At 29.5% G+C, this 23,689-nt stretch overlaps 3 protein-coding genes across 3 annotated transcripts; 2 read left to right on the top strand and 1 right to left on the bottom strand.

The window, feature by feature from the left end:
* Positions 1-11,603: 11,603 nt before the first annotated feature.
* LOC110665435 (transcription activator GLK1) lies at positions 11,604-15,203 on the bottom strand. The gene is made up of 6 exons (XM_021825554.2): positions 14,246-15,203; positions 13,706-13,846; positions 12,568-12,906; positions 12,419-12,475; positions 12,164-12,289; positions 11,604-12,070 (listed from the first exon to the last, which is right to left on the bottom strand). Exons 1-6 carry the CDS (start codon positions 14,708-14,710, stop codon positions 11,921-11,923), a joined length of 1,278 nt encoding a protein of 425 aa, XP_021681246.2. The 5' UTR covers positions 14,711-15,203; the 3' UTR covers positions 11,604-11,920.
* Positions 15,204-20,572: 5,369 nt separating this feature from the next.
* LOC131169562 (signaling peptide TAXIMIN 2) lies at positions 20,573-21,258 on the top strand. Its single transcript, XM_058128748.1, has 2 exons — positions 20,573-20,760; positions 20,932-21,258. The coding sequence occupies exons 1-2, from the start codon at positions 20,663-20,665 to the stop codon at positions 21,053-21,055; spliced, it is 222 nt and encodes a 73-aa protein (XP_057984731.1). The 5' UTR covers positions 20,573-20,662; the 3' UTR covers positions 21,056-21,258.
* A 1,547-nt stretch (positions 21,259-22,805) lies between these two features.
* LOC131169561 (signaling peptide TAXIMIN 2-like) lies at positions 22,806-23,442 on the top strand. The gene is made up of 2 exons (XM_058128747.1): positions 22,806-22,955; positions 23,128-23,442. The coding sequence occupies exons 1-2, from the start codon at positions 22,858-22,860 to the stop codon at positions 23,249-23,251; spliced, it is 222 nt and encodes a 73-aa protein (XP_057984730.1). The 5' UTR covers positions 22,806-22,857; the 3' UTR covers positions 23,252-23,442.
* Positions 23,443-23,689: the final 247 nt, after the last annotated feature.

Below are 23,689 nucleotides of genomic sequence, written 5' to 3'. Positions count from 1 at the left end.
ACTTAATTGGTAGATTTAATTGAAAATTATATGATTTCTTGGAGAAAATCTATAACAAGAAAGGGAAGTTTGGATCCCAATTCTCTATAAATTTCATTAGAATAAAGAAACTATAGTTTATAATAGCTAGAAATTTATCACTGGTCACCTAACTATGCAACTATATATATGATGGCGATGTCAACGGTTCAACATCTTCTACATTAATATTTTTTCTCTTAATTTTTTTTATATTGAAATGAAGGCTTAATTGATTGAATAATAACGAATAAATCCACGTAATGAGAGATAATTATCTTCCCTTCTCATCATAAAGGTAATAAATTTCAGAATTAATAAATAAAAAGGCTCGAACTTAAGATTAAAACAGAAAAAATCTAAGCCTTTAATAATTTATTACATAAATTAAGAAATAAATTGAGGATCTATTTGATATTAATATTTGAGTTTCTATTAAGAAAAATATTAATATTAAGTTAAATTTAACATATTTAATTATAAATTTTAAAATAATTTTTTCAGCAATAACTAAAACAATATTTAAAAAAAATTAAACCACAATATCAAATAGACTCATAATTATCATATAGATTAACTTCATTAATCATAGATGTGTTATTTATATGTTTTAATACTGTGCATTAGATGTAGAACCATGATTTTTTTCTCTTATTTATTTATTTATTTATTTATTTTTAAGTTCTTGATGATAGATCTGTTTTGATTGATTCCAGCAAGTTAATACCAAAATTTCAAAAGCTGACGGAAATACGAGTTTTCATTAGTTTAATTAGTTTAATCTGCTTTGTTCTTACTTCCAAGTTTAATTAATTTTATGTTTCTACGTTTCTAAATTTTAATTATTCAGATAAAGCATTAGAGATAAAATAATAATATTTAAAACCAAACCACTGAAGTGGAACCTGAATAATAATGTTAAATAATATTTAACATTGTTAAATAATATTTAAAATAAAACCAAACCATTATTATATTACTATATATAATAATGTTAAATAATATTCAAAATAATAATGCTAAATAATATTTACCTGAATATCATTATCAACCTGAACATGAAATATCACCTATATAAATAAAAAAAGTAATATTTAAAAACTTAAGTATAATCTTTTTTTTTGTTAATTAAAGATTAACATTAGTTTCTAAGGAGAATGTTATTTTTTGTTACTTGAATTTTAGATATGTTTTTCATGAATTCGAATTGTGACATAATTCGAAAGTTTCGCGCTGCAACCCAATTGGGATAAAAAGTGAGATCAGTGGTGGGTTTCGAGTTAATATTATAATATTCTATCATTTATGGTAGAGTTGTAAAATATTCAAGAAACACATTGGGGTTAAGGTTTGAGAGTTCTGAGTGATTGTATCGTACTTTTTTCATCATAGTGGAACTTTTTTTCTCTTATCTTGCCCGTGGACGTAGACCTTCTGATTGAACCACGTTAAATCCTGTGTTATTCTTCTTCTATTTTTATACTATGTGATTATGTGATTTGTGTGTATGCTTTAGATTTGCGTGTTGATCATAACAAACTGGTATCAGAGCTTTGTGCGCAAAACCTAGGGTTTACAGATGGCATCGTCTTGAATAAAGTATGAGATGGAGAAGTTTGATGGTGGATCGAGTTTCAGTCTATGAAAGATTAAAATCAAATCTTCCTTAATTCTGCAAGGTCTATGGAAAGCAATTGATGATAACTTTCCATAAGGTATGAAAGAGGCGAATAAGGTTGATCTGAAGGAGAGAGCCTTGAGTGCGATTTTTATGAGCGTAACTAATAATGTCCTACGCGAGATTACTGGAGAAAGCTCAGCGTTTGCAGTATGGAAGAAATTGGAGGAGTTATACTCTGCTAAATCGATGACTAACCACCTGTATTTGAAGAAAAGTCTTTACAATCTAAGAATGAACGAAAGTACGCCCATTAAAGAACATATGGATGAATTTAATTCGATCATTATGGACCTAAAGAATATTGATACTGAGATTGATAGTGAGGATCAGGCCCTTATTGTGTTATGTTCTTTGCCACCCTCTTATATAGACTTTTGTTGATACTCTGTTGTGTGGGAAAGATAGTATTTCACTAGACGATGTTAGTAATTCTCTAAAATCGAAAGAGTTGAAAAAGAATTTTCCCGATAATAGAGAAAGATTTGAGGGGGAAGGTTTGGTGAGTAGGGGAAGAACACAGTCAAGGAAGGGTTCTTCCAACTGTAGTGACCTTACTCCCCGCACTCAAAACAATTAGCTTTTTTCATTATTGACTTAGATCTTACCTTAGATTTCTTCCAGGCCAGATCTAAGTCAAGAATGAAAAAGGCTAATTGTTTTGAGCGCGAGGATTAAGGTCAGTACAGGAGAGACTATCCCAAGTTTAAAAATAAAAAGGGAAAGCAACCAGAAAGTTCTGGAATGTGGTTGATAGTTTTATCGATTCTGATGGTGATGACAGTGCTGGGGAAATTTTATCTGTGAGTTCATATCATGGAAAAAATTCTTGGATTCTTGACACTGGTACTACTTATAACATGTGTCCACACATAAACTGGTTTATCACTTACAAACAAATGAGTGGCAAGGTGTTTTTGGGCAATGATTGTGCATTATCTGTGGAAGGAATCGGTAACATCAGATTAAAGATGTTTGATAGCGTTGTCAAAACTATAGAGGGTTGGCATGTTCCAGAACTAAAGAGGAACCTGATTTCTCTTGGGACACTTGACTCTCATGGATTTAGATACTATGCAGAGAATGGAGTTCTAAAAGTGTGCAAGGGCTCTATGGTACTCACGAGGAGCCATTTGATTTCAGGATTGTAGTACAGTTTTAGGGGAAGCTGCAGTAGCATCCAAAAGCAATAATCATAATCAAACTCAATTGTAGCATCTGCGTCTTGGTCATATGAGTGAGAGAGGATTATCTGTGTTGAGCAAGCGAGATTTGTTGAACGGGTAGAAAACAAAATATGTGGACTTTTGTGAACACTGTGTGTTTGGCAAACAGACCAGGGTGAAGTTCGATAAAAATGTAGTGCACAAGACCAGAGGAATGGTGGATTATATCCACTCAGATCTATGGGGTCCTAACAGAATTCCTTCTACGAGTAGTGCCAGGTACTTCATGACTTTGATTGATAATTATTCTCTGATAGTGTGGGTGTATTTTCTGAAAACAAAAGATGAGGCATTTTCAACCTTTGTAAAGTGGAAGATGATAATTGAGAAACAGACAGAAAAGAAGGTCAAGCATCTTAGAACTAATAACGGGTTGGAATTTTGCAATCGTGAGTTCGATGCATTCTGCAGCAATGAAGGTATAGTGAGACACCGCACTTATGCAAGGACACCATAACAGAATGGTATTACAGAATGCTTTGTGACAAAACACGAAGCATGCTCTCACATTCAAGATTGGAAAAGGATTTCTAGGCTGAAGCAATTAATACAACCTATTTCTTGGTTAATAGATCTCCATCTACAACTATTGAGTGCAAAACTCCTTTTGAGATTTGGTCCAATTCACCTGCTGATTACTCTCAGCTGAGAGTGTTTGATTGCCCTGTTTATGCTCATGTGAGAGATGATAAGCTTGAGCCGAGGGCGAGAAAATGCATATTTCTAGGGTATGCATCTGGAGTGAAAGGCTACAGGTTGTGGTGCAATGATCCAAAGTCTCCAAGATTAATTATCAGCAGGGATGTGACATTTAATGAGTTTACTTCATTTGATAGTCAGAGGGAAAAGTCAATAGTAGAATCAGATCACGGTGTCAGAGAACAGGTGGAGCTTGATATTGATACTTTAGCAGTTCAGTTCAGTGATTCAGAGGATGAGGTGCAAGATCCTGATCAACAAGAGGATGCACTTGAGCAACAGCAACAGGAACTATATAGCATTACAACTAGTAGAGAGATAAGACAGATTATACCACCGCAGAGATATGCATATACAGATCTAGTTGCGTTTGCCTTATCAGTTACTGATACAGTTGATGTGCATGAACCTAGCAATTATAGAGAAGCTATTTCTTGTTCAGATGCAGATCAGTGGGTCGGTGCTATGAGTGAAGAAATTGAATCTCTTCACAAGAATTAGACTTGGAAGCTTGTAACATTGCCTAAGGGATAAAAAGTGGTAGGTTGTAAATGGGTGTTCAAGAAAAAGGAAGGCACTCTAGGGGTTGAAGCACCACGATATAATGCTCAGTTGATAGCAAAAGGCTTTACTCAGAGGGAGGGAATTGACTTTAATGAGGTGTTTTCTCTAGTTGTGAAGCACAGTTTTATCAGAGTCTTACTTGTTATGGTTGCTCTTAGTGATTTAGAGCTTGAGCAATTAGATGTGAAGATAGAATTTTTACATGGTGAGTTGGATGAGCAAATTTATATGAGTCAGCCTGAGTGATTTGTCGTTCCAGGTATGGAAAATCATGTTTGCTTGTTTAAGAAATCTTTATATGGTATAAAATAGTCCCCTAAGCAGTGGTACAAAAGATTTTATACATTCATTGTTCATAATAGCTTTAATCATAGTTCATATAACAGTTGTGTGTATCATAAGAAGCTTTCAGATGATTTCTTTATTTATTTGTTGTTGTATGTAGATGACATGCTTATTGCTGCTAAAAGCATGTCACAAATTAACATTATGAAAAAGTAGTTGAGTGATGAGTTTGAGATGAAAGATTTGGGTACTGCAAATAAGATATTGGGAATAGAAATTACTAGGGATAGAAGTGTTGTGAAGCTTTTCTTGTCTCAATAAGTCTATATTGAGAAAGTGCTTAAGCATTTCAACATGAATAATGCTAAGCCTGTGACTGTTCCGTTTGCTGCCCGTTTCAAGTTATCTGCAGATATGTCACCAAAAACAGATAAGGAGATGGAGCACATGTCCAGTGTTTCCTATTCGAGTGCTGTTGGTAGCATCATGTATGCTATATTATGCACCCGAGCTGACATTTCACATGCAGTTATTATTGTGAGTAGATACATGACGTTTCCTGGGAAAGAGCATTGGCAGGTAGTGAAATGGATTTTGGGGTATTTGAAGGGTACTACAGATGTTGGTCTGACATTTGACAGGGCCAAGATGAGTAATTCAGTTGTTGGCTCTGTGAATTTAGATTTTGCAGGGGACTTAAACAAGAGTATATTTAACAGGTTATTTGTTTACTCTTTTTGGAAGTGCTATCAGTTGGAAAGCAACATTGCAAGCTACAGTTACTTTGTCTACCACAGAGGCTGAATATATAGCCTTAGCAGAGGCAGTAAAGAAAGCTTTGTGGTTACAAGGTTTGGTGGGTGATCTTGGGTTGATACAAAACAAAGCAACAGTGTTTTGTGACAGCCAGAGTATAATACATTTCAAAAAAAATCAGATGTACCATGAACGAACTAAGCACATTGATGTCAGATATCACTTCATTTTGGACATTATATCTCAGGGGACTGTAGTTGTGCAGAAAGTCTCTACACATGATAATCCAACAAATATGATGACCAAGGGAGTCCAAGTCAGCAAGTTTAGACATTCCTAGACTTGGTGTTTATAGTACTCAGTAATGCCCTTACAAGGGCATATGGTAAATCAAAGTGTTTTGTGGTTATTTTATTGATAATTGAGGGAATTCAAGCCAATAGGAAGAATTGTTATTTTTTATAGCTTGAATTTTATATATATTTTTCATAGATCTGAATTGTGACTCGATCCGAAAGTTTTTCGAGCTGCGACCCGATTGGGATAACAAGTAAGATTTGTGGAGCCCCCGCTGTTTGAACCAGTATAAATATTATAATATTCTACCCTTTACGGTAGAGTTGTAAGATATTCAGGAAACACACTGGGGCTAGAGTTTGAGAGTTCTGAGTGATTGTATCTTACTCTTTTCATCATAGTGGAACTTTTTTTCTCTTGTCTTGCCTGTGTATGTAGATCTTATGGTTGAACCACGTTAAGTCCTGTATTATTCTTCTTCTCTTTTTATACTATGTAATTATGTAATTTATGCGTGTGCTTTAGATTTACGTGTTGGTCATAACAAGGAAGTTGTGACAATTTTTTTTTTTATCAAAGATTGAGTATAAAATTTTGATAACAACCGTTTTAAATTGGATCAAAATTAGATTTAATTGATTTTAGTTGGGTTGATTCAATTCTAAATTAAAAATGATGAACCTAATTGAACCAAATAAAATTGAAATTAAAATCAAAGAAATTGTTTGACTCAATCTCAAATCCCCAATCCTTAAGATTAGGTTCTATTAGTCCAATTTCAATTAAAACCAGGCCTACCCATATTTAATCTTCTCCATTATTGCTATTTTAGTACTTATTTGACATTGAGTTTTAAAGGTCAAAATTATTTTTTGAATAAAAGTATCATTTTAAATATTATTAAAAAAAATTATTTTATTATTTTAATATTCTTATAACTAAAATTTATTAAATATAATTTTAAATTATTTTTTAATACTCTATAATTAATATATTTAAAAAAATAATTTTTTCAATAACAATTTTAATAGTAATACCAAACAGGCCTTCATCTAAGTCTATGACATCAAAGTTGTTAAAACTAAAATCTTTAATCTCTTCCGGATTAAAATTGAGATTTAAAAAACAAAAAACAGAGAGATTTCCTTCAGTTTCACAGCTTCAGACCAGCGTGAAGAAGAAGAGCTCAAGTTATTTTATAAGACCCATTATGTCTTTTATTAATTAAATTATTATTTTATACTGTATAGAATTGTCTATACGGTTATAGGATATAGTTTCTCGTTTTGATGGGCCCATGCCAAAAAGCAAAGTACTGTGTCTGCCAATTGTTCTTGTTTTCGCACAATCAGTACAAACGTTCTACCTCGAGATCCGTGCTCAATTATTTCATATCTTATCAACTGTGGGCCCTTATGCACCAAATCAAAGCCTTCTATTGTACTGTCCACGTGTTGGTGATTCGCTGGTCCATTTGGCGGTGATTAGTCGCTGAGTCCCTTGTCTTGATCTGAATGGGACCACCAGATTTTAATGCTCCTGCCTCCGCGTCCCTGTCTGCCTATCAATTTCTTTTTTTCAAAAGTCTGATATTAATTCATTATTTTTAAAAAAATTAAAAACTTTCATTTAATAAAGAATTAATACAAATATAAAATATTCTTATAATATTAAATATGTATTAAAATTATCTTAATTTAAAAATAAAATTATGTTAATAAATTACTCTGCTCAGTTGTAATTTATAGTCAATATTTAATTTTATCATTTTTCTCACTAAAAATAGGCTTTAAGCAAAATAAAAAAAATAATACATAAGTAAAAAAATCACAATATACTTTATTTTAATATTGTATCATTTATATATATATTTATTTATAAATTTTATGTTTTAAATATTTATATTCAGAGAAAAAATAAAGTATTTAAATTTTAAATTTAATAAATTTTTATGTAAAAAAAAGAGTGTAATTTAGAATTCATTTTTAATTCTCCAATTTTAAAAATTTGAAATTATTTTAGGGGGAGAGATAGTTCCAATGGGGGTATATATGTCATTTTGACTGAATCTATGTTGTCTTGTGTTCACCCCAAACGCAGCCAAATGAGATAAATTATTATGAGAGATATTTTATTTTTGTTGTTTAGAATAATTTTTCAATTATCAGCAGCAACATGGCATGTCACCATTTTAGTTTCAGGTGAGGCCAGAATCACAGAAAATAAAACCAAAAGAAAAGAAAATTAATTTATTAAATTAAGATTAGAAAGTAAATTGTAGTAATTTACTATAATTATTTTCGAATGTTTTTATTTTGCAAGTATAAAAATGAATTCCATCAAACAATATATAAATAGATTCCTTTCCTTAACACAAATGGATTTCCATCCATAAATTTAATTTCAGTAATAATTATTTAATTTATTAACTATAATAGATGTTAGATTTAACATCAAAGATTTTTACTATTAAAAATATAAAATTTATTTCCCTAAATTTATGACAGTAATATATGAATTATATATTACTACTACAAAAGAAATATAATCATAGGTATTTTATAATAAAATTGTATTGCTAAACTATAAAAAATTTTCAGTTATAATAACAATTACTGTCGCGCGTGTGTATATATATATATATATATACTATTAGTTGTAGTTATTCATGCTCCTGCTGTATATTAACTTTATATATAGTAAAATTAATGTTCTTATAAATACTTTACTACTAATCTAATATTTGTTGTTGATGTTGCCCGGAATTCTTAAGTTGGAATCGGATTGGATTATATCTAAAATCAAAGAAAAAAAATAAGATCGATGGCCTGAGTTAGGCCACTCCGACGCTCAAGTCAGCTAATATTCAAATAGTAAATACTAATTAAAAAGAGTATATAGAATTACGTGTCTTGAATATCATTGTGACCTCTATTTACAAAATATAGAGTAGTGTCTTTTCTGGATTACATAGGATTTTATTTGCTTATACTAGCTCATTCCACTCTGCCTTTACGGATATGCTACCTAGCATGTCCTACATTTCTGGAGATAATATAGGACACACTTCTTCATGTAACTAACTTATGTCCGATCATTCTTTTACCTGTTACAACTGTCTTGACCGAATTAATATTTTATCCAAACTATCCAAACATCTAATATCACATCAGAACATTTTGTAGGTTGTCTATATGCCCAATGTCTCATCCAAACACTCAATGAACTTGTCTGAACATGTGATGTTTATTCGAACACATACTTAACAGAGCTTTTTACCATTTTAATGCAATGGGAAAAAGTATTAATTAGAGAGGAGTGAGTTTGAGAGAAATTACGAAAGGGAGGTGATTTGTGCTGATGTGTGAAGGCTAGCAATGGGACGCTAGTCATATTAGCATGTAAGGAGCTGGACGATTTTTTTAATAACGTTTTGACAATGAGACGCTTATTTTAATAGCATTTTGATGATTAGAAACAAGATTGGAATTCATTTTATATCCGGATGCCATTATTATTGGCCTTTTGATGATAGGACGCTAATAAAAATAGCGTTTTACTTTGCGTAACATTTTCCTGCCATGTAATGTGCAACTTTGCTATTATGAAACCCATGTATTAATGAGTACAAAATATTTGCTGTTCCTAAGTGTTTTCACCCCAGAGGAGAGAATTTAGCACTTGGTTATGATTCATCTATCAATGATTATAAGGTGATTAGAATTCCATCCTATTGGCTCAGTGAAGAAACTGGTCGAAGCCCTATAGCAGTTGAAGTATGTACTGTGAAATTGAATTCATGGGGAAGGATTTCCAACTATGAGTACCCATATTTAATGAGATGTCTAGAATAAGAACAGGCAATGGCTGCAACAGATGGGGGTTTGTATTGATTTGCACTCGTCGTATAGAAAGAATACACTATCCAAAATCTAGAAAAGCATTAATCTGCTTTGATTTAGCAGAGGAGACAACAAGTGAGGAGCAATGACTCTCAATGTGAAACTCCATGATCACTACCTTGGGTTGTGGGTTTCAGGATGTTGCATCTGTTTAGTTAGTGATAAGCAAGGCAGCAGTTTCTTCGATCTGGACTTATGGGTGATGAAGGAAAAAGCATATCCGGACGCCTATCAAACTAGCGTCTCTAGTCTCCAGACACCTATTAAAATAGCATCCCTTGTCTGGACGCTGATCCAACTAGCGATTGCACGACCTCCTCTACACGCTATTAAAACAAGCATTTGGGCTTCCTGCACGCTAACATGACTAGCATACCATTAATTGCCGTCCCACTTCCAACCTTCCCACGTCGGCACAAATCACCCCTTTTTTGTAATGTCTCTCAAACTCACCCCTCTCTGGTTAATACTCTTTCCCATTGTACTCTTACAATAAAAAGCTCTACTTAACAGGTGATCTATTTTTTTCTGAACTTAGGGATCCGAATTATTATCTTTCAAAAACTGGGTCGTACTATATCAGTTATAGTGATATTATGGACATAAATTATGTACAAATCAATTATTCACATGTCTAGGTCTCATAATTATGGAAGTTCAAATTTTTATAAATTTTATTCTTTTAAAAATTTTTAAATGCAAAAAAAAAAAAAAGTATATGTACATATATAATTACAAAATACACACAACCTTTTTACTGAGGCTTAAAAAAATTTTAAAAAATAGGATTGAAATTAATGTTGGATTCTTTTATTCTCAATAACCAATTTTATTATAAATAATATCAATTTATGCAGTTTAAAAAAAAATATTAGTTTATATTGCATTATTAATCTAAGATTGGGTTTCATTAAAAAAAATTAAAAAAAATGCATGGCGGATCATTTTATTTTAAATAATAGTTTTTCCATTTTTATCAAATATAAAGAAATTAATGATAATAAATTAAAAACTAATTAATATGAAAATTCTCTCTGTAAAATCTAAGTATGCAGCATATATATCATCATGAGCTATTTACTTTCTAAAAATGAATGGATAAATATGCTCGAAACATTGCATAAAATATATAGATCATATATAATGTTTCTTTAAATCAAAGATAAGAGTACAAGATATATTATAATCCTTAATAGTAATAAGTTGTATTCAAAATTATGATATTTTGAATCTAAATTATTATTAAAGTTAAAATGATCTTATTATAGTTAAAGTAAAATATAAGTAACGTAATATTAATGTATCTCATATATATATATATATATATATATAATACAAAATTAATATTTTACAAAAATTGAATCACATTTATATTTACAAGGTTAACAGACAAGTAATCAAATGATATGAAATATAATAATGGTGAAATTTGTCCATAAACTCAATATTTTATATTATGTCTAATTGTAGCACTAGCAAGGTTTAATATATTGATTGAATAATAACTGATGTGCTTTACAAACGGGAGGTAGTTATCTATCTTTTTTACTATAAAAGTGAATTATCGTAAAATAAGTAAATTAAAAAATTTAAACTCAAAACCTTCATATTTCTTTCATCTTAAAAATTAAGAAAGATGAATTAGAGTATCAAACTTCGCTAATAAAATAATTTTCTTTTATTAATAATTGCAGTTTACAAAACAGATCATCCCTCTCTCCTGTATCTCATACAACGTAGCTTTTCTTCTTCTTATTATTATTTAATACAATCCAGCTCCATCCATCTTCCCCTTATTCTGAAGTCCTAGCTGCGACCCCAACTGCTTCATTTCCATTGCCAAGAGCATACACATATAACAATCCAATCAATAGCTTCACTTCCATTTCCATTTATTAATAAGATTTTTTTTTATAATTAATATTTCATTTGATTATAAAAGGAATTATCCATATTACATTTTATCATAAAATATTTGTAAGACAATAATATTCTAGTTTTTTTTTTTCATTTAACATGCTACACCTATTGCTTATCTTGAAAAAGCCTGCTGGTTGGGGATTAATAGAATTATTTTGCTTATAAAAAATCTAGGGTGAACAATCTTCTACGTAGTAGATCATCCACGTCGAAATTAGAAGATTGGCAAAGGAATTATATAATTAATCTAAAATTCCCTGGAAAGATAAAACCTCATATAGACTCATATTCATACAAGGAAACATTACAAAAATGATTTTCTAAAAAGTACTTTATTACAACACTTAAGTAAGCTAATACACAATCCTGTCCTTGATGCAAGAACAAGAACAAGAAAATAATTCTCAGTCTGGAGAAAAGATAAGAAAAGAAAGAAAAATTTATGAAGAAAAACTCGTAGATTAGATGCACGCATGCGCCAAGCGCAGAGGAAATGTCGTCAAATTTAGGTTTTTTTTTTTTTGAAAACACCATTGATGATAACAACCGCCTTTAGAAGGATGTTATAGGATACTTCAAACAGAAGTGGGTGGTACCTTGGCCACTCCTTGCCGCTGCAGCTCCCCTAAAACACTGTCAAGAGACGGTGGTGCTAACCCAAGAGGAAGTGGCAGCCATGGCTTTGATAAAACATCTCCAATAGCTGCATCTATGCTCTCCTTCGACTGTTGTAACAATAACATATTAGGTGGGCTGTAAGGTTTTCGAGTTTCAAATTTAGTGGACTAAGAAAGGAAAAAGAAAGCATGGAGGCTCACCGGATGAAAGTCGAAGAGAGGATGGGGACCTGATGATGCTAATTGTCTAGTTGGGACTGCCATGCCAGGGTCTACTTTGTACATGGCATGGTGTGGGATACCAGTGACAGGAGGTGTGGCAAATCTCTGCAGATATGCATCCATTTGGTTTAGATATAAAAAAAGAGAAAGATAATAGCAGTGCTATACAAGGATCCAAAACTAAAGAAACAAACGCCATTAAAGAGTCCAAAAGAGTAAGGAATTATTATTTACCGCTGGTGCCAGTGGCTGTGGAAAGCAAGGCGTCCCTGAAATCAGTCCATTTGGAACCTACACGGACGACACAGAATAATGCCAGTTTAAAAACAGCTACTTTCTTCTGTTTCTTTTTTTGGTAGATCAGATGGAGAAGAAGGGCTTACCCGTTGCTGATTGTGGTGGTGCCAATATGAAGGGTCGAATGCTGGTGGTGGTGGTGGAGGAGGCCATGTAGGTGGCGGCGGCGATGGTGAGTGAGCTGGATGTTTAGGCCACATTTGCATTAAAGGTTGTTCCATGGGAGGATGACCCCACACATGCAAGGGTCTAAAGTGGTGGTGGTGCATAGGTGTTATTGGAGGAAACCCCATTGTGGGTGCATGCCAAGGGCTCATGTCCCTCTTGCCACCGCCTCCAGCCGCTCCGTACATTTGCCGTCTATGGCTCCATGTTGCTGCCTCAGCTTCTCTCGCTAGCAAATGTTTTCTGTGAGATCGATATTTCTGCACACATTCGACAAGATTTTATTTATCTTCAAATAAAGTTTCATATAATTAATGCTCATAAAGAAAAAAAAATCTACATAAGCCAATAGGTTAGTAAATTAATAATATTTTATTTGTCTAATAATGCAAGAGATTAAATTTTAAATTTTATAACTCACTACTAAATAGAGTTTAGTTTAATTTGTAATAATAAAATCTTTTCTTACCGATTAAAGATTAAAGTTTTAGAGATTATTAAAAGGTATCACATTATTATTTATTCTAAATATATCAAACTAATATAAAAAATATACTTTTAAAATCATTCAAAAAATTGATTTGATTTCAATATATGAAAATTAATTTTCTGTAATTAAAATAAAAGCTTACAGCTCAATCGTTTTTTAGAAATTTTCAATTTTTTTCCGATCTCTATATCTATTCAAATTCAAGTCCTGAATGCATTTTATTGCGGTTTAGTATATTTGCAAGATTCACACTTTGATTGCGGAATTTACCTATCTTTTCAACTCTAATAATAGCAATATGTCAAAGGGCATCTTCTAACAAAAACCATCTAATCTAAAAGCATTTTTATGTACAAGTATTAAAATCAAATGTTAACTTCTATATATTTGTCCATTTTTCTTGGAAATCAAATGCATATTAAAACAAGTAACAAGAAGACACCAATTCAGTCGTTAGCGATTTCTTCTGTTAGAAAGAAACGCCTCTCTGATATAAAAGAAACAAGGAATGAAAAATTGCATGCCAAAGAAAAACACAGTGCTAGAAGCATGTGCTAAGGAATATGTACTTGGAGATGGCTGGCGATATTATGCCGAGTGAGACAGTCAATACCCATAAGCTCTAAAATCCTCGAAGGCACTGCCTTATCCACCCCCAATTGTTCCACTGCTTGTACGAACCTCCTGTGCAGCTCTGGCGTCCAATCCACCTGCACACAATTCAAGAGTATCTCTCCATCATCACACTAAAAAACAAGCACTTGGAAACAAGAAATCATTGAATCCTCTCTGTGTATGGGCGTCTCTGCGTGCAAAAAAACTCAAATCAATCCTTTTTTTTTTTTTATTCACGTGTAGTTGAGATCCACAGCCCTAATCAGAGTCTTCTCTTCTGGATAATTCACATATTTACATGATTCTCGTGAACTCTTTGGTCCCCATTAAAATTGGTAAAGATTGATATATGTAGAGAGGGAGGTTGATTTTAAAGCTATTAATTTCTGTTAATTGAAACAGTTAACGACCTAACAATAATCTTGACTTAACAGTTTGTTGTTGACACTTAAACTAAGACAGAAAACCTAATAATAAACTGAAATTCTTATTACCTTCACTTTTCTCTTGCCTTGATTATTCTTGGCTTGTGTTGATTTTCTTCCCTTATCACTTTCTTTAGAAACTCGATTAACCACTACGGATTCATCTCTCTTGCTCACAATCTCCTCTCCCCTTGTACTCAAACTCGAATCCAACCCCGACCCAGAACCCGAAACCTTATCTTCCTCATCTTTTCTCGGATTATCCTCCACTTTTTCATTTGACACGGATATGTTCATCTCTGATTCCGAGCCGCTACCACTAACGGAGAAGTCAGCAAGAATTTCAGGATCCATCTCCAAATCTGGCAACATATCCCCATCATTGATGCCAGCAAAAAGATCGCCGAAATCGATGCTTTCAAGCAAGTCAGGGAAGTCTTCGTTGTTAAAACTCTCCGTCTGTTCTTGGCTCTCATCTTTGGTGGTGGCGGCGGTGGTGGTGGTGGTGTTTGGCAAGTTTGCCACAGCTAGCATCAATCCAAACAAAAATACCACTAAACAAGAAAAATCAAGAAGTGCACACTATATATATAGATATATCCACTAAGCAGACATATACTATATGGTGCAATTACACTATATATATTGCATGTAATATAGTGGAGGTATAGCAGAAAGGGTTAGATTTTTTTTTTTTATTTGTGTGTGTGCGGTGATATTCTTTCTCTCTTTCCTTCTTTCTTTCCTTTCTTTTTTCCGGTAAATCGGAGGAAGATGGAGGGGAGGCGACAACAAAGAGAGTTTTTTATATGTTAAAGTGGTTTTTGTTTTGCAGTGTGTAACAAGTAGGAGTGTGGTGAGATTGGATATCAACCACAACTTGTGTTGAGATCTCTAAGATTTGTTTGTTTTAATGCTTTTGTTTTGCTCTCACTTTGCTTCTCATGATCGTGTAATTTTGTGTTATTTTTGAATTTGTGGATGCCCTTTTTTTGCATTTTAAATTCTTGAAAGTGCTCGTGAACTTTATTTAATTTTCTATCTATTTTACATGCAATATATATATATATATATTGAAAAAAAAAGAAAGAAAAAGAAGGAAGGGGAAGAGAAAGAGGGTGAATTGAGAAATGGATTAGTAAGGGGTTGGTGATGTATATCTGTTTGTGCAGTGGAAAAAGAAAGCGATGGAATCATGTGAGTGAAGCAATTAATCAAAGCATACATATATATTATTGAATTTGAAAAGTATTCATTTCTGTGGTTAAAAATGATTTTGCAGTTCGTAGTTGTTCTTTGGATTATTAGGAAGGCCATCCCTTTCTCAATTAATAATCTCTGCATCTGCTACTGCCAGTTTTTTTTTTTTTTTCAATATTCCTCACTTTAAATAAAATTATAAATGATTAAAAATAAAGAAAATTACAATTAATTATATTTTTTAAAATTCAAAACCTTACTATAATTTTAGTATATTTATTTAATATTATAATGATTTTATTAAAGAAAAAAAGGGAAATAGGAAACATAAAAAATAAATTAATTAAAGCAGTGGGGGGACAGATCACTTTCAAGCTCGTCTGGTACTGCTTGTCCATTCCTATAATGGAAGTGACATCACTTTCACCCAAACCACCTCCTCTAATTTGTCACAATTAAACCATATACAATATATATGCAATAAATTTATGAATTACATTTGCTACTCATACTGTTCTCACTGTAAAATATCTTTCATGTCAGACATTTAATTACAAATTCACATCAATAAATCTATGTTTCATCAAGAACAATGACAATTGACAAAAAAAAAAAAAGAAATATTTTAGCTTATTTTCCTCTACACAAATTAAGTCCAAAACCATAAACCAATTCAAGAAATGACATATATGTGTGAAAAACACAGTACCTTTGATGAGGTGAAGCAAAAATTTTTTAATTTAGTGAAAAAACTATAGCCACATTTAATAGATACTCTTCTTCTTCTTCTTCTTCAACTTGGCTTGTCTGTTTCATTGGTTCATTCTCATTCCACCTTCAACATTGACAAAATCACACACACATATATATACACGCACACACCCCATCAAAACACCCCATCAAATTCTTTATGACAACAATATACATTTAGATAACCATTATTTCAACTTTTTCTTAATTTTAACACTCAAAATTTTATTAAAATTTAATTGGATTCAGAATTATGAAGAATTTAAAAAAAAGTAATAGTATAGTAATAAGCTTTAATTTGTATTATATTGAAATTATATGAAAAGGGAAAAAGAAGAGTATATATTAGCCTTTCTTTCTTTATTTCTTTTATAAGTTAGAAGTTAGGTTAGCAGGTTTAGCAATATTATGTGAGTTGCAAGAAATGATTAGCCTTAGTCATGAAGGAGATGGTAGTAAATAAGAATCTGAAAGGGCAAATTCCAAGTAAACGTTGGAGGGTCAATTAGTGGAGCCTGAATATGGATATATATCTGGACCATGAGGAAAGCAATATATATATATACACACACCGAAATGGAGATGTTTATACACTGATGAGGACAAAGAGATGTCATTATTATAATGGTCCTTATGATAGATGGAGACATACATGTTACACAAATGGGTCCTCAAAGCAGCAATAATTGCTGTTGCTGGTGATTATGTTGCTATTAGGAATCTAAGGATCATTATCAAAATGGTTCATTTTCCAAAAGAGAAAATCAAACCAAGTACCAAAAAGTATTAAAAATTAGGAATTTTCCAAAATGGTTCCAATTCGATTCTTAATGAAAAATTAGAATCAAACCAAGTCAAAATATCAAAATAACTTCAAATCGATACAGTTTCTATTGGTTTTCTATATAATTCTTCGCTTCAATTCAAAACATTTTAGAACCATGCACAACCCTACTTACCAGAGTTGTCGATCGATCACTACCCAAATCGAGTCCATCTCTTAGAAACCTATCATCATATTATGGTATGGCTTCTATTTTATATATATATAATATTTGAATTATAATTTGATTCGAAAAATTTAAGAAGCGATTTAACTAGGATATTTTATAAAATTATATATATGTTAATAGTGGAAGTATTAGGTCAATAGACATGTGACTAGTGGTACCACTGCCCTAATCCAATTACCATATTAAAATTATTAATTGTATCATATAGTTAAAAATAAGCTTACCTGTTTTTTCAAAATAAATAAGCTTAGCTGCTGATACTGTGTTGGCTAATTAAATGAACTTCTTTATCAACTATGGGATGAATTCTATATATTTTAATGATTAGATGGTATTCATAGATCAATTATTTTTTGGAATATATTAAATTTATATAAAAAAAATACTTTCTTACTATTTCATATTTTTATATGTATCACAACTAAAAGAAAAGGATTGAAGAATTGTGGAGCTAATGGATACCACAAATTAAACAAGCTAGTGATTATGACTAATTACAATAATTAATTTAAGATTTTTTTTATAGAATACTTAATTTTAAGCTTTACTAATATTTAATTAAGCCTCTAATCAATTTTTGAGCTTAGTTTCACACGTGGTTCCTAAATTATACTGCTTATATCACTACCATCCCTCTTCAATAATTTATCACTTCACACCCCCCAAAATTCTATTTAGCATATATGAAAATCCTTATTAATTGCTTTAACAAGTTGCTAGGTAATTTTCATTGATTATTCCTCAATTTAAGATTTTATTTTAATATCATACCTCAATTTCAATTACCCTCTTAAAAATTTTTCAATTTCAATTCGAGTAAACCTAAGATCTTGATGAAAGGTAATAGTAAGTTTAATACTGTTTAAAGAGTTAAATTTAATGATTAGTAAATTCCTAATTAAAAATTTTAATACTTTTTAAAGAGTTAAGAGTTAATGATTAAAAATTTTAATATTTAAAAATTAATTTAATAATTGTGTTTAATGATTAAAAATATAAATAATAAAAATAATTTTGTAATTAGTGGTGTTTAATATAAATATTAAAAATATACTAAATTTTGATTGAAAAAGGTGAAACTAGAAGACAGATTATGCGAGAAAAGAAATATTTTATTTTATTATTAATAATAATCTGTAAACCTATATTTACAAGTCATAAGAATTTTAAATTTATTTAAATTAAAATTAAAAAATAAAAAAAAATAAAATTAAAGAATGACATTAAAATAACAACTTAAATTGAGAGACATTGTGCGAAAATTATCCTCATATTATTTTAGTAATAAGCATTGGTATATAAAATTAAGAGGAGAATGCGTCATTAAAGATCTGAATATGATATTTTAAGAAGGAAAATGGCAGCAAAAGATGTGAAGCAAAGCTTTTTGTCTTTTCTCTCATGGGGTTTGTGGTGATAATTATTTTGTTTCTATGTGATTCTTACGTGTATGTACACTTTACACTCATAAATACATAAATAAATACGTAAGTATATATATATATATATATATATATATATATATATATATATATATATATATATATTATAGTGGTGAGTAATTATATTTTATATTTTGTATATTTTGCAATGAAAATTTATATAATTTTAACCTTATATTTTTATTATAATTTTTTTGTCAGAGATAAAATATATATACACGTTGATTAATGATAAAAATAAATTACTATAAAAATCATGACAATTTTAATAAAATATTTATCTATATTTTTTATTATAATAGACTAATATTAATTTATAAATATACACGCATTAACAATTTTAAGAATGAAAAATTAAAAAATAATATATATAAAAAAATTAAAATAAAATTAGCTAATAAGGTTAATAATATTATTAAAATATGTCAAATTTAATTTTAAATTAATTTTAATTAATGTATTTAAAATAATATTTAATCTTATTATAATTTAAATTATAATATAAAACAGACACCTAATATTTTTATGAAGTGGGGCTTTTAGAAAGATAAAATCAGGCCCATTAAATATAAAATCTCAAGAAAATGGGCCGGATCTCAGTTCAAAACTGGGCCATGAAATCGTGACTTTTTCATGAAAATTATTTGTTTTCTTTTATCTGCACACCTCTCAGGTGTAACAGAAATATTAAATTATACTTAATAAAAATATATTTATTTATTAAATATAATATAATATAAATATATTTAATATTTATATAATTTATTAATAAAATAATAAAAAAATTTTATAAATTTTTCAAAAAAAAAATTTATTCGTAGTAAAAAATAACCTCGACTATTATCAATTTTTAAGAATAATATGAAATTAATTTTAAATAGAGTAAATAAAATTATATAATAAATCTTAATTAGTTTAAAATTAAAATTTTATTTTATTTTTTTGATAAACTAAAATTAAAATATATTTTATTTATTAATAATTATATTAAAGAATCAAAAAATAAGAAAGAAATAAAAATATTAATTTATAAATATACATGCATTAACAATTTTAAGAATGAAAAGTTAACAAATAATATATATAAAAAAATTAAAATAAATTTAGCCAATAAGGTTAATAATATTATTAAGACATGTTAAATTTAATTTTAAATTAATTTTAATTAATATATTTAAAATAATATTTAATCTTAATTATTATTTAAATTATAATATAAAATAGATACTTAATATTTTTATGATTTGGGGCTTTTAGAAAGATAAAATCAGGCCCATAAAATATAAAATCTCAAGAAAATGGGCCGAATCTCAGTTCAAAACTGGGCCATGAAATCGTGACTTTTTCATGAAAATTATTTGTTTTCTTTTATCTGCACAGCTCTCACGTGTAACAGAAATATTAAATTATACTTAATAAAAATATATTTATTTATTAAATATAATATAATATAAATATATTTAATATTTATATAATTTATTAATAAAATAATAAAAAAATTTATAAATTTTTCAAAAAAAAAAATCTATTCGTAGTAAAAATTATTATCAATTTTTAAGAATAATATAAAATTAATTTTAAATAGAGTAAATAAAATTATATAATAAATCTTAATTAGTTTAAAATTAAAATTTAATTTTAATTATTTGATAAACTAAAATTTAAATATATTTTATTTATTAATAATTATATTAAAGAATCAAAAAATAAGAAAGAAATAAATTCTTAAGTCGAGGGTAAACAAGGAAATAAAAAATAGCGACTCAGTCATGTCCGCGTCGTCCATTCTGACTTGTCACCCTTGATAACAGGCACGAACTTTCAAAAATCCCCGCATGCCCAAAACACCCACAAGCTTTTACGAGAAAATTCAAATTTATGAGGCTACTTTGGTCAATACGTGAAAATTTTTTGTAGTAGTTGTATTCCGCTTCCGCGTCGCTGTACATTTAGGAATCTGCAGCGTAGCGTAGCTCGCCCGCTCTATATAAATTTCTTTCTTTCTTTCTTTCTTTCCTCTTCTTCCAAGAATCAAGTCTTCAAAACAGAGACGAAGAAGAAGAAGAAAGAGTTTGGAAGAAATGGGAGATTGCAGACCATTGGGGTTCTTGCTGGGCCTGCCATTTGCTTTGGTTGCTCTGCTTTTGTCTCTTGTTGGTGCTGTTGTCTGGATCATTGGGTATGTTCTCTTCCAAATCTGAAAATTTTTCTTTCCCCTTTTCCCTCTTCACTACTAATTTTGATCCTTTAGAAGAAAAACCCAGATCATAATCTTACAGATTTTCATAAATTTGTGTTTAAATAGCTTGATTGGGTGACTGATCTCCGATCTTTTCTTCTCCAATGGCAGGACTATATTGAGTTGCTTGTGCCCATGCTGTGTATGTTGTGCTGGTCTGGCGAATTTTGCAGTGGATCTCATAAAGCTACCTTTCAAAATACTTAAATGGTTCACTGATCAGATCCCTTGTTGATATCCAAGAAATTCATGATGATACTCATTTGCTTCTTTTCTTTCATTTTTTTTTTTTCTGGTTTTATAGATTTTATTAACTCTGTAATTTCATTAGTTTTTGTTATGGATTATATTGCTTTCTAGGATTGTGGGGGTGTTGGATTTTGGCTCTTATTTGTATTGGATTTTTTTATTATTGAAGAATTTGTTTTATTGATAAAATTATTTTTTTATTGTCTCAATTTGAAATTGCTTAATTCATAACAATTTATAATTTATTTTAATTTATATAAAATTACAAATATATAAAATCTAAATATTTCATAAAATTTAAAATTTGATTTGTATAATTTAATCCGGAGCTAAGTCTATTATTATATTGACTCGTATAATTTAAGTTTTATTTAAAAAAAATAATAACATTTTGATTGGAAACAATTCACTATTCATAAATTGATTGAAATTATTTTTGTATAATAATTTAATAGATAATTTGAATTAATCAATTATGGTGAGCTTGTTCCATCGAAAATATATACTCTGGAAAGAGAGACTTTTTAATGGCAATTTTATTAAGACGCACTAATTTTTATAAGTTCACACACGCTCAGTCATATATATATATATATATTAAATTTATGAGATATATCGAATTAAAATAAGACTTTTAATATAAATCAATTGATTCTTAGGTTTTATAAGTCTACAATATGTACTTATCTTAATTGCAATGACCATTAGGATTTGGGTTTTTTTTTTATAAAAAAAGAGTAAAATTAGGATTTAGAGGATTTGAAGTTTGTTTAGAGCATGTATACATTAACATTTTGATCTAACCATTTCAACCCTCTTGAAAGGTATTTGGTACCATAAAATATTCTGGCATCTATTAAAACTTTATATATTAATAAAATCAATTTTTTATAAGAATTTACTTTAATTAATTTTTATATTTAAATTTAAAGAATTTAATTTTTTTTAATTTCAAAAAATTCATTTAAAAAAAAGATAAAGATTATGTAAAAATTCAATTAAATAATTTTCTTATAAATATTTTATTCAAAACAAAGCCTAAATATTTCTCTTTCATGTAAGCATATTTTATATTGTCCTTTTTTATTTATTTAGTTTCAGACTAGAATTTAAATTTGATAATTTTATAAATCTCTTTCAGCATTATTATGTTAAAATTGGGTTAATTTTAAGCCTGTGTCTTTCATTTGTGCAGAAGTGAATAAATAATCCCATAAAAATCCTTTTTTTGGAAGCAAAGAGCAATGCTAAAATGTTCAACTAGACAATTTACTGTTTTAAGCGTTGGAGTGACGATTAAGTCGCTGATCTCATTTCTCTTGTCTATTGATTCCAAGCAATTGTTAGAGTCCCAATCAAGAAATCACGACAATAACTATTTATTTTTTTAAAAAATAAATAATTATTCTATTAAAATTTAGTATTTTTTTATAATTTTAATATTTATAATAATTTAATTTTTTTTAAATTTAAATTGAATCTTTTTGATAAATATTTGGCTAATAATAAAATTTTAATAGAAATATTATTCTCTTAATAAAAATAAAACTCAAAAATTAAAAACTTAAATCTTGTTAAAGATAAACGGAATATATTATAATATTACAACACTCAAAAATTAAATTAAGGGCTTATTTAACATCACATTTAGATATTCAAAATTACTTTTTTGAATAAATTTCAGCACAGCGAAGCTTGCCCGCTCTATATAAATTTCTTTCTTTCTTTCCTCTTCTTCCAAGAATCGAGTCTTCGAAACAGAGACGAAGAAGAAAGAGTTTGCAAGAAATGGGAGATTGCAGACCATTGGGGTTCTTGCTGGGCCTGCCATTTGCTTTGGTTGCTCTGCTTTTGTCTCTTGTTGGTGCTGTTCTCTGGATCATTGGGTGTGTTCTCTTCCAAATCTGAAAATTTTTCTTTCCCCTTTTCCCTTTTCACTACTAATTTTGATCCTTTAGAAGAAAAACCCCATATCATAATTTTACATATTTTCATAAATTTGTGTTTAAATAGCTTTATTGGGTGACTGATCTCTGTTCTTTTCTTCTCCAATGGCAGGACTATATTCAGTTGCTTGTGCCCATGTTGTGTATGTTGTGCTGGTCTGGTGAATTTTGCAGTGGATCTCATAAAGCTGCCTTTCAAAATACTTAAATGGTTCACTGATCATATCCCTTGTTGATATCCAAGAAATTCATGATAATACTCATTTGCTTCTTTTCTTTCTTTTTTTTTTTTTTTTTCTGGGTTTATGAATTTATCAACTCTGTAATTTTTTTTTATTATTATTCTCAGTGCATTAGTATTTCTTATTGATTATATTACTTTTTAGGATTGTGGGGTGTTGGATTTTGACTCTTATTTGTATTGGATTTGTTATTGAAGAATTTGCTTTATTAATAAAATTATTTTTTTATTGTCTCAATTTGAAATTTCTTAATTCAAAACAATTTATAATTTATTTTAATTTATATAAAATTTCAAATATTTAAAATCTAAATATTTCATAAAATTTAAAATTTGATTTGTATAATTTAATCCGGAGCTAACTCTATGGTGACCTTGTTCTATCGAAAATAAATATGCATGTATGCTCTGGGAAGAGACACTCTTTAATGGC

This window comes from Hevea brasiliensis, chromosome 10, assembly GCF_030052815.1.
Source record: "Hevea brasiliensis isolate MT/VB/25A 57/8 chromosome 10, ASM3005281v1, whole genome shotgun sequence".
Taxonomy (NCBI): Eukaryota; Viridiplantae; Streptophyta; class Magnoliopsida; order Malpighiales; family Euphorbiaceae; genus Hevea; species Hevea brasiliensis.
The sequence above is the reverse complement of the archived record's forward strand: the minus strand, read 5'-3'. Positions and strand labels throughout refer to the sequence as shown.

Excerpts from the sequence above, each read along its gene's own strand:
- LOC131169561 (XM_058128747.1), top strand. The coding sequence starts at position 22,858 with ATGGGAGATTGCAGACCATTGGGGTTCTTGCTGGGCCTGCCATTTGCT. Across the intron at positions 22,956-23,127 it reads GCTGTTCTCTGGATCATTGG|GACTATATTCAGTTGCTTGT; the intron begins GTGTGTTCTCTT and ends CTCCAATGGCAG.
- LOC131169562 (XM_058128748.1), top strand. The coding sequence starts at position 20,663 with ATGGGAGATTGCAGACCATTGGGGTTCTTGCTGGGCCTGCCATTTGCT. Across the intron at positions 20,761-20,931 it reads GCTGTTGTCTGGATCATTGG|GACTATATTGAGTTGCTTGT; the intron begins GTATGTTCTCTT and ends CTCCAATGGCAG.
- LOC110665435 (XM_021825554.2), bottom strand. The coding sequence starts at position 14,710 with ATGCTAGCTGTGGCAAACTTGCCAAACACCACCACCACCACCGCCGCC. Across the intron at positions 12,476-12,567 it reads ACCACCACAATCAGCAACGG|GTTCCAAATGGACTGATTTC; the intron begins GTAAGCCCTTCT and ends TCGTCCGTGTAG. Across the intron at positions 12,071-12,163 it reads CTCTCTTCGACTTTCATCCG|TCGAAGGAGAGCATAGATGC; the intron begins GTGAGCCTCCAT and ends TTGTTACAACAG.